The 14,082-nt window shown below is 42.5% G+C and overlaps 1 protein-coding gene across 1 annotated transcript in view; it reads right to left on the bottom strand.

Moving 5' to 3' along the window:
• Positions 1-14,082, bottom strand: part of LOC124721472 (protein vav) — a 176,759-nt gene that overhangs the window by 127,831 nt on the left and 34,846 nt on the right. The window contains exons 2-3 of the mRNA XM_047246467.1: positions 2,078-2,253; positions 1,905-1,970 (exon numbers count right to left, since the gene is read on the bottom strand). Of these exons, the coding sequence (XP_047102423.1) occupies positions 1,905-1,970; positions 2,078-2,253 (242 nt within the window). The remainder of the gene's footprint in view (positions 1-1,904; positions 1,971-2,077; positions 2,254-14,082) is intronic.

The following is a 14,082-nucleotide window of genomic DNA, read 5'->3' as shown; positions in this document are numbered from 1 at the left end:
ATGGATAACATACTTCATACCCTTGATACAGCCAGATGTACTAGGTGGTGAGAGACAGCTGTGTCACTCAGTTTTCAAACGTCAAGTAGACAAGCATAGTCATTAGTAATGAAGTTGGGTGGAAACAAAATTGAAGTAAGGGACAACACTCATATCAGCTAATAGGATTGCATCATACTTACTGTCCACATCATGAGTACCAAGGGATAAAGCTCATACAAGATATATTAGATGCAAACTTACTTTGCTCTCAAGAAGAACACTAATGAGCAATCTGAATTCTCAAGAACTTCATCTGAATCTGAAATTTCTGCTGCTTTTAAAACATTAAAACATGGAAAGGCAGTGGGAAATGATGGGGAATTCATCCAGAATTTCGGGAACTATGTGAAAAGGTGGCTGGATTTAACTAGCCTCAGGCAATTTGTACTAGAATTGCATCCAAATGTGCCATGGAAGATGTGCAGACACTCTCCACAAGTGGGGCAAATCTTCATTACCATCGTGTTACTGTGGTGCAGAACAACAGACAGTTGCTCATGTTGCATCAAATATGTCCCACATGTACCTCAAAGAGTCCTTTTGAAGATTTCCTGATGGCAACGAGTGCTGTGATACAATACATAAAAGACCTTGATATCTGTAGGTAGCTGTTGTCATTTGTGTTACTTTATGCTGGAGAGCTGTGTTTAAATGCAGACATGTAACAGTTTTGTAATCTTTGTATGTGTATTCCAATATGATAAATAATTAATGTGAAAATCGCTAATACTTCATTAACAGTTGATGTTGTCAAGCCTATTCTGGTAAATGACAGTTAATAAACGGATGAGTGATTTGTTGTCTGGTTAATACCTGTAACTTTTTCAATTAACAAGATACTGAAGCAACTATTTTGTAAAAAGTGAAACAAAAGACTTCTAATGCCATTCTGTTCCACCTACACACACACACACACACACACACACACACACACACTCTCTCTCTCTCTCTCTCTCTCTCTCTCTCTCTCTCTCTCTCTGTTATTAGTGTTTGCACTGAAATATATTGCACAGCTAGAAACATGTGAGGAAGCACAGTATGGGCAGTTCATGTCCCGTTATTTGATATTCATCAAGGTAATGGAAGTGAAACTCAGCTGTACCAGCAGTCTTTGCCCACAATTTCAGTTTTAAACTTGGCTGCCTCCTTTTACAGGCAAGTATGGTGGCACTGTTTTACAACATGGGCCTGTATATGGGACAGCAGTTCAAATCCCTATCCAGCCATCACAGCTCAGTTCCAAGTCCAGCCATCCAGATTTAGGTTTTCTGTGATTTTTGTAAATCATTTCAGGTGAATGCCAGGACGGTCTCCTTGAAAGAACATGGACAAATTCCATCACATCTTTCTCCAATATGAGCTCATGCTCCATCTCTAATGACCTCACTGTCAACCCTAATATTCCTTCCATCATTTTTTGGCTATTTTTGTAAAACATTTCACTCAAACATTAACAACCATAATATCACCACATTTCTTTTGAGATGGCAAGACAATATGACACTCTGAATACATTAGAAAAACTAAACTGAAAGCACCAAAATATACACGACTTCTGGACAACTCTGACAAAAGAGCTTCATTGTGAGTTTAGAAAAATTCAGTTACTGACTTCTCTTACCTTCAGTCCTACACATTTTGTCCTACCAATAATTCTTGGAATATCAACCACAATATTATGCGAGAAATGAAGATATTAATTTGTGATGTTTCAGAATGTTTAATGGTAATGTAACATTTCTGTGAGCCTCAGTAAAGTACTCCTAATTCAATGAAATTACAGTTGATGGTAGAATTCATGTGTTTTATCAATATAATTTAAAAACACTTACTTTTAATACAGACATACTATGAATACTTACTTAGTTTGTAAATGTTTGTAAATATCTTCTTGGGAGACACTGCGGTTTCGATGTATTGAGAATCCACTTTAAAAAAAGGAAAAAATATATATATGTATATAGTTAATGAATATATAAAGAGTGTAATAAATCTATTATTCACTATCTGTTTTTAAAAAAGACATGATACTTACATAATGTTTTTCCTTTGGACTTTAGGACAATTAGATAGTTTTGACAAAGTGTTCAGCACCTGGTAAAAGTCAGTGAGGTCGAATAACTGGGACGGCTCAAATAAATCGCTTTCCTTCAAACCAAAACAGTCCTGACAAGTCTGCAGGAAAGTTTTAATGTTTCGAAGGCACAAAAACTGAAACACATAGGCAATAGAATTGTTTTACAAAAAAATTCTGTAATATGCCAGAGTACAAATCAGGACATGTTGTACACAGTTTTACATACAGGTCATAAATCATTTTTTAAATTAACCACTGGGTGATTCCATGTGAAACTGACACTGAGATTTTTAAAATTTTTATTTTTAATTAAACCTGTCATAGTTTTCTGAATCTATGAAAGTTAAAATTTACTGACATGCAAAAATTATCAAAATTGTGAAATTATTTGAGGAAGTATAGTCAAACAAAGTCTACACTTCTGTAGATCAGGATGGAAGAGAAAAAGTTTGTTTTTTCTATTGGTAGCTGTTTAAATTTAAGTTGCACCCATTGATATTGTTTCAGTTGTTAAGTTTCAAGAGCAGAATCTTATCTTCTGGACAAACTTCAGTTTTTAAAGAAAGATATCAAGCACATAGCTAATTTACAAAAAAGAGCTATGCATTTAGTGTCTTACCATGACAAAAAGCATGAAAGAGTTTACTCCATAATTCTACAAATATAGCAATTCTACTGATTTTTGGTTAGGAGTGAGAAACCCCAATAAAAACATCTAGTGACCCTTGAAGGAAGGTTTAATATGTAAATGGCCATGTATAAATATTGAATGTAACTGTGTCCCACCCATGACATTTTTTTGGGTTGTTATTGAAATCTAAGCCATTTAATACTACTTCTCATTTTCTAAAAATTTGGTATAATAAGTGCCTTAATGGTTTACACTAACATTGACATATTATTTATTAAGAAAATAGGGAAAACAATGTCAGCAGAGCAAATGAGAAAATTTCAAGAAAAATTGCACAAAGATGCCAGAAAATACAACACCCATAAAGAAAAAGAAAGAACAGAATGGAAAAAAATGGGGAAACACAAAAATAAAGGCATCTTCCGGTGGAAAATGTTTAACTGAATATCAATAAGAAAGAGAAACAAAGTACAGGCTCAAACTAAAACTCTGAAACACATATGCAACGAAAATGAGTTGGGAACCTGTGCTTCCCAGGCAGGATCAAACAAACCTCTTCCGTCTTTTCACTAAGCTGTAGCTCAGATAAAGAAAGTGCTTTGTTCTAGCTCCTCAAAAAAGTCAACAGTCATAAAAACAAGCTTATACTGGAAAACTTGCCTGAATACGTAGCAAGCAGATTTTCTTAGGACACAAGAAAACTTCATGTTGTAAACTTACAGATGATCCGATCATCTGCTCAAAATACAAAACTTAGCACTGATAAAATCAGCAGGCAGTTATCTTGTATGAAGGACGTCAAGTCCAATGTACACACAGTAACTGCGAAAAAGCGTTAGCGTGCAGAAACATCACCTGAATATGACAGTAAAGGAAGATATTTTCTCTCCTTTTTAAGCAAGAATATCAAGATACTCAAACCAAGTTTTGAAACTTACACTCACAGTACACTCTCTCATCTATATAGATTCTGAGATGAGTGATGAACAACATATTTTGAAGACCTGAAGATATATAATTTCTAGGAAGTTGTAGGGTGAGAGACAGCTGTTGAAAATATCACGCAAAGAACATTTATTTTGTTCGAATTTCAAACTGAAAGAAAAAATTCAGCCAAATAGAGATATGCTGTAACTGCACAGAGGTCTCGTGCAGAAAACTGAGAAATACAGATGAAGTGTATGAGATCTGAAGTGAGCTCGGTGATGGCGTTCAAAGTTGATGAGAAGGACGTAGCCTACATCAAGTTTGATCATATTCCTGCTGTTCTCTCAAATCTGTATAGTTTTTTAAGTGATGGATTTTTAAAATTAAAATAATTAGGTAATCAGGACTAGAAAGTAATATTGTAACAAAATTTATCTTATTTACAGGCAACAAAACTTTCCTACAAGGTTATTTAAATAGGAAGTGAGGTTTAAATATGTTAATTACTGATTCATCTACAAATTAATATATTAAAATTCATTTTAACTTACAGAAACAGTATATATTTTGCATGAGTCCCACTGATGACAGCTCCCTGTCCCATCCAAGACGGTTTTAGATTGGAATATTTATAATTAAATATTAATAATGTTAGATTTATTGATATGTCATCATGTAGAAATGGTTATACTAGTGTGAATTCAATGTTTTGCAAAGAAAATAAGTGCTTTACTCTCAGAGTCCCTGTAAAATGTTGGTTGGCAGTCAATGCAATGACCATTTGCTGTCCCATCCATGCAAGGTTTTAAAGATAATCAGTAAATCACTTTGTAAGCATCTGATATTCAGATTTCAAGGGGAAGTAAAACTACTATTCATATAATCATCAATCAACCTTTAATTTATTTCTATTTATACTTTTTGTTGTATTAGCTTTTGACTGTCAAAAACATAGAGCAACTGCCGCACTCATGACAATGAATGGAAACTGCTGTATAAACTTCTTACAGCTTTCACAATAAACATACCATTTACTGCATTCTTCTATCGATCTTTGTTTTCGAGATATTTAATTATGAAATCGGGGAGCCCTTTTCTGGACACCCTGTAGCAGCACCACCTAGGCTGATGTAGGAAAACAGTGTAACAATGACATAAGCATGATGAGCTGTTGCATCCCCCATAAATGCCAGTTTTGCTGCTAGCCACATGAGAGTTGCCACAATCAGTACTGCCATCCCAAGCACCAATTCTTCCTCCACAGATCACATGCCTGCCGATTATCATGGAATTATTCTTCTGCTGGGCAAGTGTAAAGGACATCATGCATCTCAGCAGAGCCAGTACATATTGGGAGTCGCTCCGGATTAAGTGCCGGTCCATTCTGCTGGTCCCTCAACCAGAGCTCATTTCGTTCCAGCATAGTTGTTCACTCCAAGCCTCGTCCAAGTCTTCACTCTGAGTCTTGTCTGGGTTCTCCACACCAGCTGTTGATGCCTTTGCTCCAAGCCATGTCCGAGTCTTTCCTCCACATCCTGTTCGAGTTTCGCCGTGCTGAGCCCAACGTCGACTGCACCTCAGGCCCATCAGTGTGCAACTCACCACTGCTCCCAGATTACGTCGTTTGCTTCTGCAGCCCCTCCTACAGAGCTCATCTCTCCACATTGTCCACACCAGCCATGCTACCTCCAAATATCTACGAGCTTTCGCCTCGCCAGGACCTCTCTCCTGGACTGATCCTAAGTTGTATCGCTCTCTACCAGTATGGCTGCACTGAAGTCATCCTAATCAAATCCCTCCCTGTGCAGCATCAGTGACTCTTGGTGGAATGGGACCAAGTAATGGTCATTCAAGTCTGAGTGACTATTTTTGCTCTAATCCATTTTTGAGTGTAAATAAAGTTCATTTTTCTTGCTACTTGGGGCAAGTTAATTGGCATGGCACTCTCAACCATGACACAAAAAGATCAGAAAAATATTTTTCATTTGTAGTAGTATTCATCAGTACAAAAGAACAGATTACAGTGTTAAACACATCAGTTCAGTACATAAAATAGCAGGTACACACAATATTTCAGAAGGAAGTGTGCAGGAAGTAATTTAATCCTTTATTCTATCTGGAAAGGATTAATATTTATATGGTAAACTATTCTGAGAGATTTATACTTCACAGAGCTGTGACAACTCAATTGTCCTGAGGCAGCATAGTATGGTGCCCTATTGTCAACTGTCTGCTGGGAGTGTCACCATTGTAAGTGATTATATTCTGTACACCAATGTCATTCATTCCAGAGGAGAGGAATAATGTCATCAATACGCACTAATCAATAAAAAATTAGAGTAACCAAGTAAATATTAGCAAAAAGTAAGAGCAAAACTAAAAGGCTGTTATCTCACATATGAAATGAATATGAAATTATGGCTATCTTGTTTCTTAGTTTTCTTTTCCTTTTCAAATCTTAGGTCTCCTATATGTTGAACTTAGCCTACAAACTACTTCTGCAGAGAATTCTGTGATGTACAAGGCCTTGTAGAAGCCTGGGCTTATCAGAAAAAGGAAAAATATTCTCCAGTGTAAAGAGCAATGAGCTTCTCTGACTTGTCACTTATGTTGCCATTACTTAGCAGTACAAGTAGAAAGTGTTTCTTGGTTTTGCTGTCTCAGTAGAGATGCATTATGAATCATCCCTCACCACTCTTTCTCTGGGCACTAGCCCTAGATGCCCAAGGGTGCAGATACCTAACGAGAACTTTTGGAGCAGCCTGTAATAAGTTCTCTGTAAATCACCAATCTAGTTTATGACAACGTGCAAGTTGACAACCTGAGTTTGTCAAACGTAACTTCACTTAGAGACGGAGTGTTCTCTTCATGCTTTATCCTGTCCTGATTTCTTTTGACAAGCAGACATATCTACTACTATGTACAATACTTTTTTACATGGACTATACGACTGTGCATTAAGAATAAGATAAGAATACAATGGCCAAGGCCTAAGGAATGGTTAAAATTATGAGATTAATATACCTGTGAAAATCTACTGTAGGAAATCTGTGAAAATCTGATGAAGGAAATATTATGGTATTTTGCCCTTCCATTGGATGAAAAGATACAATTATATAGAAACTTAATCCTATTCCATGACATACTGTAGTGTAGGCATTAAGTAGAAAGAACTGACTTCTTGATTTTCTTGTTCTCACATGTTTAAGTTGTCCATTGAATATTAACTTTTCACCTACTTGATAAGCATATGAGCTGCTTATCAGTTTATTTAACATTTCAAAAATTGCATTTTATATTCCATGAAGGAATACACCTTGTTAAAGTATCATCTGACTGCAGGTAATGATCAGATAAAATAATTGATGACATATGTAAAACTTTTGTAGAAAGATCTTTTCAAGTAACTGATGTTAATTTTCCTGACAATAAGAGCGGCAGCAGATTTACACCAGCAAGAAAATTGTCTAACAGTGAAAAATTCAGTAGATAGTGGCCCATTTATTCTGTTTCAGAAAATATGACTTTCTGTTCTGTTGGACAAACTTTTCAGTACCAAGACTATCTTACTTGCTGCTATGCTATGTTTTTCCAGACTGGAACAGTATGTCCCAATTTCTAGCACAATACGATAAATTTCCACACCATAAAAATACGCACCAGCCCCTCCATTTGTGTCCTCACAAAGAGGTTGATGAAAGAAATCAGAGACTCATACAGGCTGAGACTGAACATTGGTATGGGGTACTAAAAAGATTGCTATGCATAACACAGTTCCTGGGGCCAAAGGAGTTGGCTGTCTGAGGAACAACAGATATTTTCTTTAAACAAAATAACAGAAAATTATTGAAACTAATAGAGCACACCACCAATTTTGTGATATGTTGAAAGCTCATTCGCAAAAAATAAGTTATTGTGAAGCCAGTGTTAACTATTCAGTCAAGTAACACAAAATGAATTCATCTCTCTGTCATCAACATGTACTCAAGACAAAATTTTAAATGAAATTTAAAAAAATAAATAAAAAAGCCATACTACTCAGCCATTTTAGAATGCATTTTTGGTGTGGGTCACACAGAAAAAATATCAATGGTTATTTGTTTTGTTCAGATGGAGTCTACTGAAGCAATAATTATCTAAGAACATTTCCTTGGTTTTATTATAATTATAGACTGGTGAGAGTCTAATGGATGTTTTCTTAAACAAGTTGGTAAGACAACAAATTACTTTGAAAAATATGCGAGGCCAAGGATATTTCAAAATGAAAGGGAAAAATATAGGAGTTTGAAAAAAGAAAATCCTTGAGCATTTCTTGTTCCATGTGGAGCTCATTTGTTGAACTTTGTTGTGGGCAATACAATGTTATTAGTGTTTTCAGTACAAATCAAGAAGCCTTGAATTTTTCTTCTGCATCTACCCATTGACTGGGTTTTTGATGAAACATGAATCAAATATGACTGTAAAGTATTTAATTAGTATCCATTGGGAAAGCCAAATTGAGCCTTGGAGCCTCTCCGATACTACATTCAACAAGTGTATGATGCTCTTTGTTAAGCACAAAAGATTTCAAAGTATATGCTTTTGGAAGAAACAGTGCCACTGTCACTGCTACAATTCTAAAAGAATTCATATTTCTTTGTTGTACAATGGTCTGATATGAAATTATGTTTCGAATAAATCAGGTCAACAAAGCTCTAAAAAGAGTTACTGTAAGTCTGCAGAGTGCTGTGAATCTAGTTGAAAGTGTCAGTAGTTTTTTGAAGAGGATGCTATCAGATGAAGGCTTTAATAGTGTGATAATGAATGCAGAAGTGCTTGATGACACACTTGGATCTCATTCAAACACTGAAAAAGAAAAGAAAATTTGTCTCATGATTGTGAAGGAGTAATTTACCTACACTGAAACGCTAAAGAAACTGGTATTGGCACGTGTATTCAAATACAGAGATACATAAACAGGTAGAATATGACACTGTAGTCGACAATGCCTTTATAAGACGAAAAGTGTGTACCGCAGTTGTTAGTTCGGTTACCGCTGCTACAATTGATGGTTATCAAGATTTGAACATGGTGTTATAGTCGGCGCAGGAGCAATGGGACACAGCAACTCCGAGGTATCTATGAAGTGGGGATTTTACTGTACGACCATTTCACGAGTGTACTGTGAATATCATAATACAGTAAAACATCAAACCCCTGACATCACTGCAACCAGAAAAAGATCCTGCAAGTACGGGACCAGCGACAACTGAAGAGAACCAGTCACTGGGACAAAAGTGCCACCCTTACGCAAACTGCTGTAGATTTCAATGCTGGGTCATCAACAAGTGTCAGCACGCGAACCATTCAATGAAACATCATCAATATGAGCCGAAGGCCCACTCATGTACCCTTGATGACTGCATAACTCAGCCTTACACCTTCCTGGGCCCGTCCCACTGGCATTGGACTGTTGATGACTGGAAACATGTCACCTGGTCAGACGAGTCTCATTTCAAACTGTATCGAGCAGATTGACATGTATGGGTATGGAGAGAACCTCATGAATCCATGTGCAGTAGCCGCCAGAAAGATCGCAGAAGGCGCACATCGGCATGGCGCGCCACAGACAGTAGTTGCCACAAGTAAAGTCCCGTCCACCAGAGGGCACGTGAGAATTCGGCCACGACCTCTGCGGGCGGAACAACAACCCAGGTAGGACGGGCCGTGCCCAGTCAGTTCACATCAGGCATGCCTATCAGACAGTTGCCGGTCTACACTATGTAAAGTGCGACAGAAACGTGAATCGTGTTATTACACAATTGGCGACGAGTAGGGTCGTTCTTTCGCGTGTTGCGTCATCGTTCCGGTTTCGCAGCTTATCCACGGCATGGAGGATTTAGTGCGGGTTTTGGCTGAGCAGCAGATGGAGCTCATGGCCACCATGAAACAAGTGCTTCCGGCGTTGCTCTCCACGCAGTCTGCTCCAGCACCGTTCCCTCCTACCTTTCCCCCGTATGACGAGACGGCGGAGGATTGGGGCGCTTATGAACATCGCCTTCGGCAGCATTTCCAGGCGTTTCATGTTGCCGATGCGGAGGTATATCGTGCTCTTTTCTTGTCTTGGATATCTCCCTCACTGTATCAAGTTTTGTGGCAGCTAGCGCCGTTGCAGGAACCCTCGTCCTTGTCTTTTGATGCATTGTGTTCATTGATCAAACAGTCCCATCAGCCTTATCAGCCTTACCGGGCGTGGGCCGCTACCCTGCACAATCTTAGTCGCAAGTGTCATTTTGTCACGGAGCAGTCGCGAGAGTCGTATGCCCACGTTATGGTGCTCGGCGTCATTGTTTCATCGGCCCTGGATAGGGAGGTCCGGCAACGGGCCCTGCAGTTGGAAGACCCTTCCCTTGAAGAAATCCTGTCCACTGCTCAATCGTATGAAGTCTCTCACGCCGCAGGTCAACAGCTGGAAGCGTGGCGCGATGTCGCGGCGGTTCAGGGCGGTGAGGCCGCGTCCACTGCGTCCGGGGTTGGCCGGCGTGCGAGCGGTACAATTCGGCCGTTACGGCCGCTCCCGCACGGCGCGTAAACAGAGTTCCGGCCGCCGGCCCCTGTTACCGTCCTGTGCGTCGTGCTATATACATCATGATCGGTCAGAGTGCCCCTAGCGTTGAGCCGTTTGTCGCAAATGTAATAATAAAGGACACATTGCTAAAGTTTGACGCTCAGCCTCAAAAGAATCGAAGGAAGCAGGTACAGAGGACATGGACGTTGACATTCAGGGAGTTTCATCAGGCCAGGTTCCCGACACATCGGCACACAAACTCTTTATCGAGGTGTCGGTTCGGTCACGCCAATTACAACTGCAAGTAGATACAGGTGCGGCAGTTTCCTTGTTGAATGCACAAACTTACTCCGACCTTGGGTCACCCCAGTTTACCGGCGTCTACGCGGTTAAGGTAAACAGTTAATTCCCCTCCTGGGTCAATTCACTACTGACGTTACTTACAAATAAGTCACTTGGCCTCTGACTTTTATTGTTGTCAGTGATGCGAGCTCTGCTAACCTTTTTGGATTGGATGCCTTTCAAGCTTTCGGTTTTTCTATCACAGACACCATACAGTTGGTCTCCGAAGACGTCCCCTATCAATCATTGGAATCTTTGATCTCTGACTTTAAGGATATATTTGAGGGGGGCCTTGGGCGTGTTTCCGACTTTGAGGTTCACTTAATGTTGAAGGCGACGGCTCGCCCGCATTTTCTATGCGCGAGGCAGATCCCCTTGGCTCTCCGCCCTCAGGTAAAAGCAGAGCTAGACCGGCTGGCAGTCCTCGGGGTCGTTCTTCCCATTTCTTCTAGTGAGTGGGCTTCGCCCCTCGTTATTGTCAGGAAACCCTCGGGAAAATTACGTCTTTGTGGAGATTTCAAGGCCACCATTAATTCCCAATTGGTGGTGGACACCTATCCCTTTCCTCGTTCTGATGAATTGTTCTCCGCCATGTCGGGAGGCCAATATTTTTAGAAAATCGATCTTTCGGAGGCTTATCATCAGATACCACTTGATGAGGACTCCAAACGGCTGGCGGTCGTCAACACCCTGTTTGGCCTTTACCTATACCAGCGGTTGGCCTTCGTAATATCCAGTGCCACGGCGATATTTCAGCATTATCTTGAGCATGTCACGTCGACAATCTCTCATTGTATTAATTAACTGGACGACATAATTGTCACAGGCCGCAGCACGAAGGAACACTTGCACAACCTTCGAACACTCTTTCTCAAATTCAGGTCCGTGGGCCTGCGTTGCAACCTGCGTAAGTCGAACTTCTTCCAACCGTCCATTGAGTATGTGGGCTACACCATCTCCCGGCACAGCATCCAGCCGCTAGGAAATTTGGTCCAAGGTATCGTCGACCTTTCGCGGCCTGCTTCACTGAAGGAATTACAAGCATTTTTAGGCAAGATTGCCTATTACCATCGGTTCATTCCCAGGGCTTCCACCATAGCCTGCCCTCTGTACTGCCTTCTGCGCAAGGGTGTTCCTTTTGATTGGTTGCCAGCATGCGAGCAAGCGTTCACCTTGTTGAAGGGCCTCCTCATGTCAGCAGCTTGTTTGGTTACTTTTGACTCCAATAAGCCACTGGTCCTGGCTACAGATGCTTCACAGTATGGGGTGGGGGCGGTCCTGGCCCATCGCAACGCGGATGGCTCCGAACAGCCACTGGCGTTTGCGTCTAAAACTCTTAGTCCCGCGCAGGCCCATTACTCCCAGGTGGAAAAAGAGGCTTTGGCCATTGTCTATGCTGTTACCAAGTTTCACCCTTTCTTGTATGGCACGAAGTTTCAGTTAATCACTGACCATAAGCCATTAATATCGTTATTTGGCCCCGTCTCTCAGATTCCGGATAGGGCGGCCCACAGACTGCAGCGCTGGGCATTGTTCCTCTGTAAGTACCATTATAATATTCATTTTCGCCCTACCGGACAGCATGCCAATGACGACGCTCTTTCCCGTCTTCCGGTGGGTCCGGATCCTAAGTTCAATCGGGAGGAGATTGTGTGTTTTCATTTGGATGTGGCGTCCCGCCAAGTGGTTGATGGCTTCCCGATCACTAGTTCTAGAGTCGCCAAGGAAACGGCATCTGACCTGGTTCTCCGGCAAGTAGTTCGCCTCGTTCAGCAGGGGTGGTCATCCCGACCCCCAGGCCGGGCCTCGGACCCTCTTCGTAATTATTTTGTTCTACGAGACCGCCTCTCAGTCTTGGAAGGAGTTCTCCTTCTGGCTACCTATGATACAGCTCCTCGCGTGGTTGTTCCTGCAAGTTTGCGAAGGGAGGTCCTCACATTATTAAATGAGGGGCACTTGGGTGTTTCCCGTACTAAAACCTTGGCTCGCAGACATGTGTACTGGCCCGGTACTGACAGAGAAATTGAGCACTTGGTAGCCGCCTGTTCCCAGTGTGCGAGCCAACAGACGTCTCCCAGGTCAGCGTTCTCTTCATGGCCGCCTGCAACCCAGGCATGGGAACGTGTTCACATAGATTTTGCGGGCCCCTTTCTCAATGGCTTTTGGCTCATTGTCATGGATGCTTATTCCCGATTCCCATATGTGGTTCACTGCTCCTCAACCACTCCAGAAGTTGCAATCCAGGCACTAGCAAAAATCTTTCCTGTGGAAGGTCTACAAGTCACCCTGGTATCGGACAATAGACCTCAGTTTATTTCGCAGACCTTCCAGGACTTTTGTAGGCACTTCGGTATTCGGCACATTTGCTCTCCCCGCTTTCATCCACAATCGAATGGGGAAGCTGAGCGCATGGTGCGCACATTTAAGACGCAGATGAAAAAGTATGTGCACGAATTTCCTGCGGAGGAGGCGTTGACGTTTTTCCTGACGGCATACCGGACCACACTGATGGGAGAACACAGCCCCGCAGAGCTCCTCCACGGGCACCAACCTAGGACTCTGCTGCACCTCCTCTGGCCTGGTCCTCGCCAGTCTTCACAAAACGGGGTACCCAACTTTTCACCGGGTATGTCGGTCTGGGCACGTGGGTTTGGTCACAATCCACATTGGATACCGGCGGTGGTCCTGCGCCGCAATGGCCGCTGGCTCTATACATTGCAGGCGGGGGACTGGGAAGTACGTCGTCACCAAAATCAGCTACGTCCACGTTTGGACACCCACCCTCCAACCTCTCGGGTGCCGGCTTCCCCATTGCCGGCACCCGTGTTGTTTTCTCAGGGGACGCTACCGCCCCTCCCACCTGTGACTCCACCCCGCGACGACGGTTCTCAACCTTGGCGGCCTCCAGTAGCTCCAGCACCAGAATTGTCATCGTTCGAGATGCCCCGGCGAGAGCTGGCCCCCCTTGCAGGCCTGGTTTCTCAGGAGGCTAGTTCACCTGTGGTCGCCCCTTCCCCATCATCCCTGTCACTGGGTCTTGCCCCTCCCGAGGTGGACCAGGATCCGGAGTTCGACGGCTTGTTGCCCGTTCTGTCCCAGGTTCCGGTGGTGGGACGATGGGGGCCTCTTCGTGTGGGTCACTTCCAGCCGTATTCGAAAGTTCCGGCTCGAAGGTTGGCAGATCCCCTAGACTCCCGCCTTCCAATGGACGTGGAGGTCATCGCTACTGCATGACGCTCCACCTTCCGACGCAGTGGATCACAGTGGCTTCACCCCCCGAAGGAGGAGGAGTGCAGTAGCCACCAGAAAGATCACGGGAGGCGCACATCAGCACGGCGTGCCACAGACAGTAGTTGCTGCAATTAAAGTCCCGTCTACCAGAGGGCACGCGAGAATTCAGCCGCGACCTCTGCCGGCGGAACAACAACAACCCAGGCAGCACGGACCATGCCCAGTCAGTTCACATTGGGCATGCCTATCAGACAGTTCCCGGTCTACACTACGTCAAGTGCGACG

Source organism: Schistocerca piceifrons, chromosome X (genome assembly GCF_021461385.2).
Source record: "Schistocerca piceifrons isolate TAMUIC-IGC-003096 chromosome X, iqSchPice1.1, whole genome shotgun sequence".
NCBI lineage: Eukaryota > Metazoa > Arthropoda > Insecta > Orthoptera > Acrididae > Schistocerca > Schistocerca piceifrons.
This window is presented reverse-complemented; position numbering and strand designations above follow the sequence as displayed.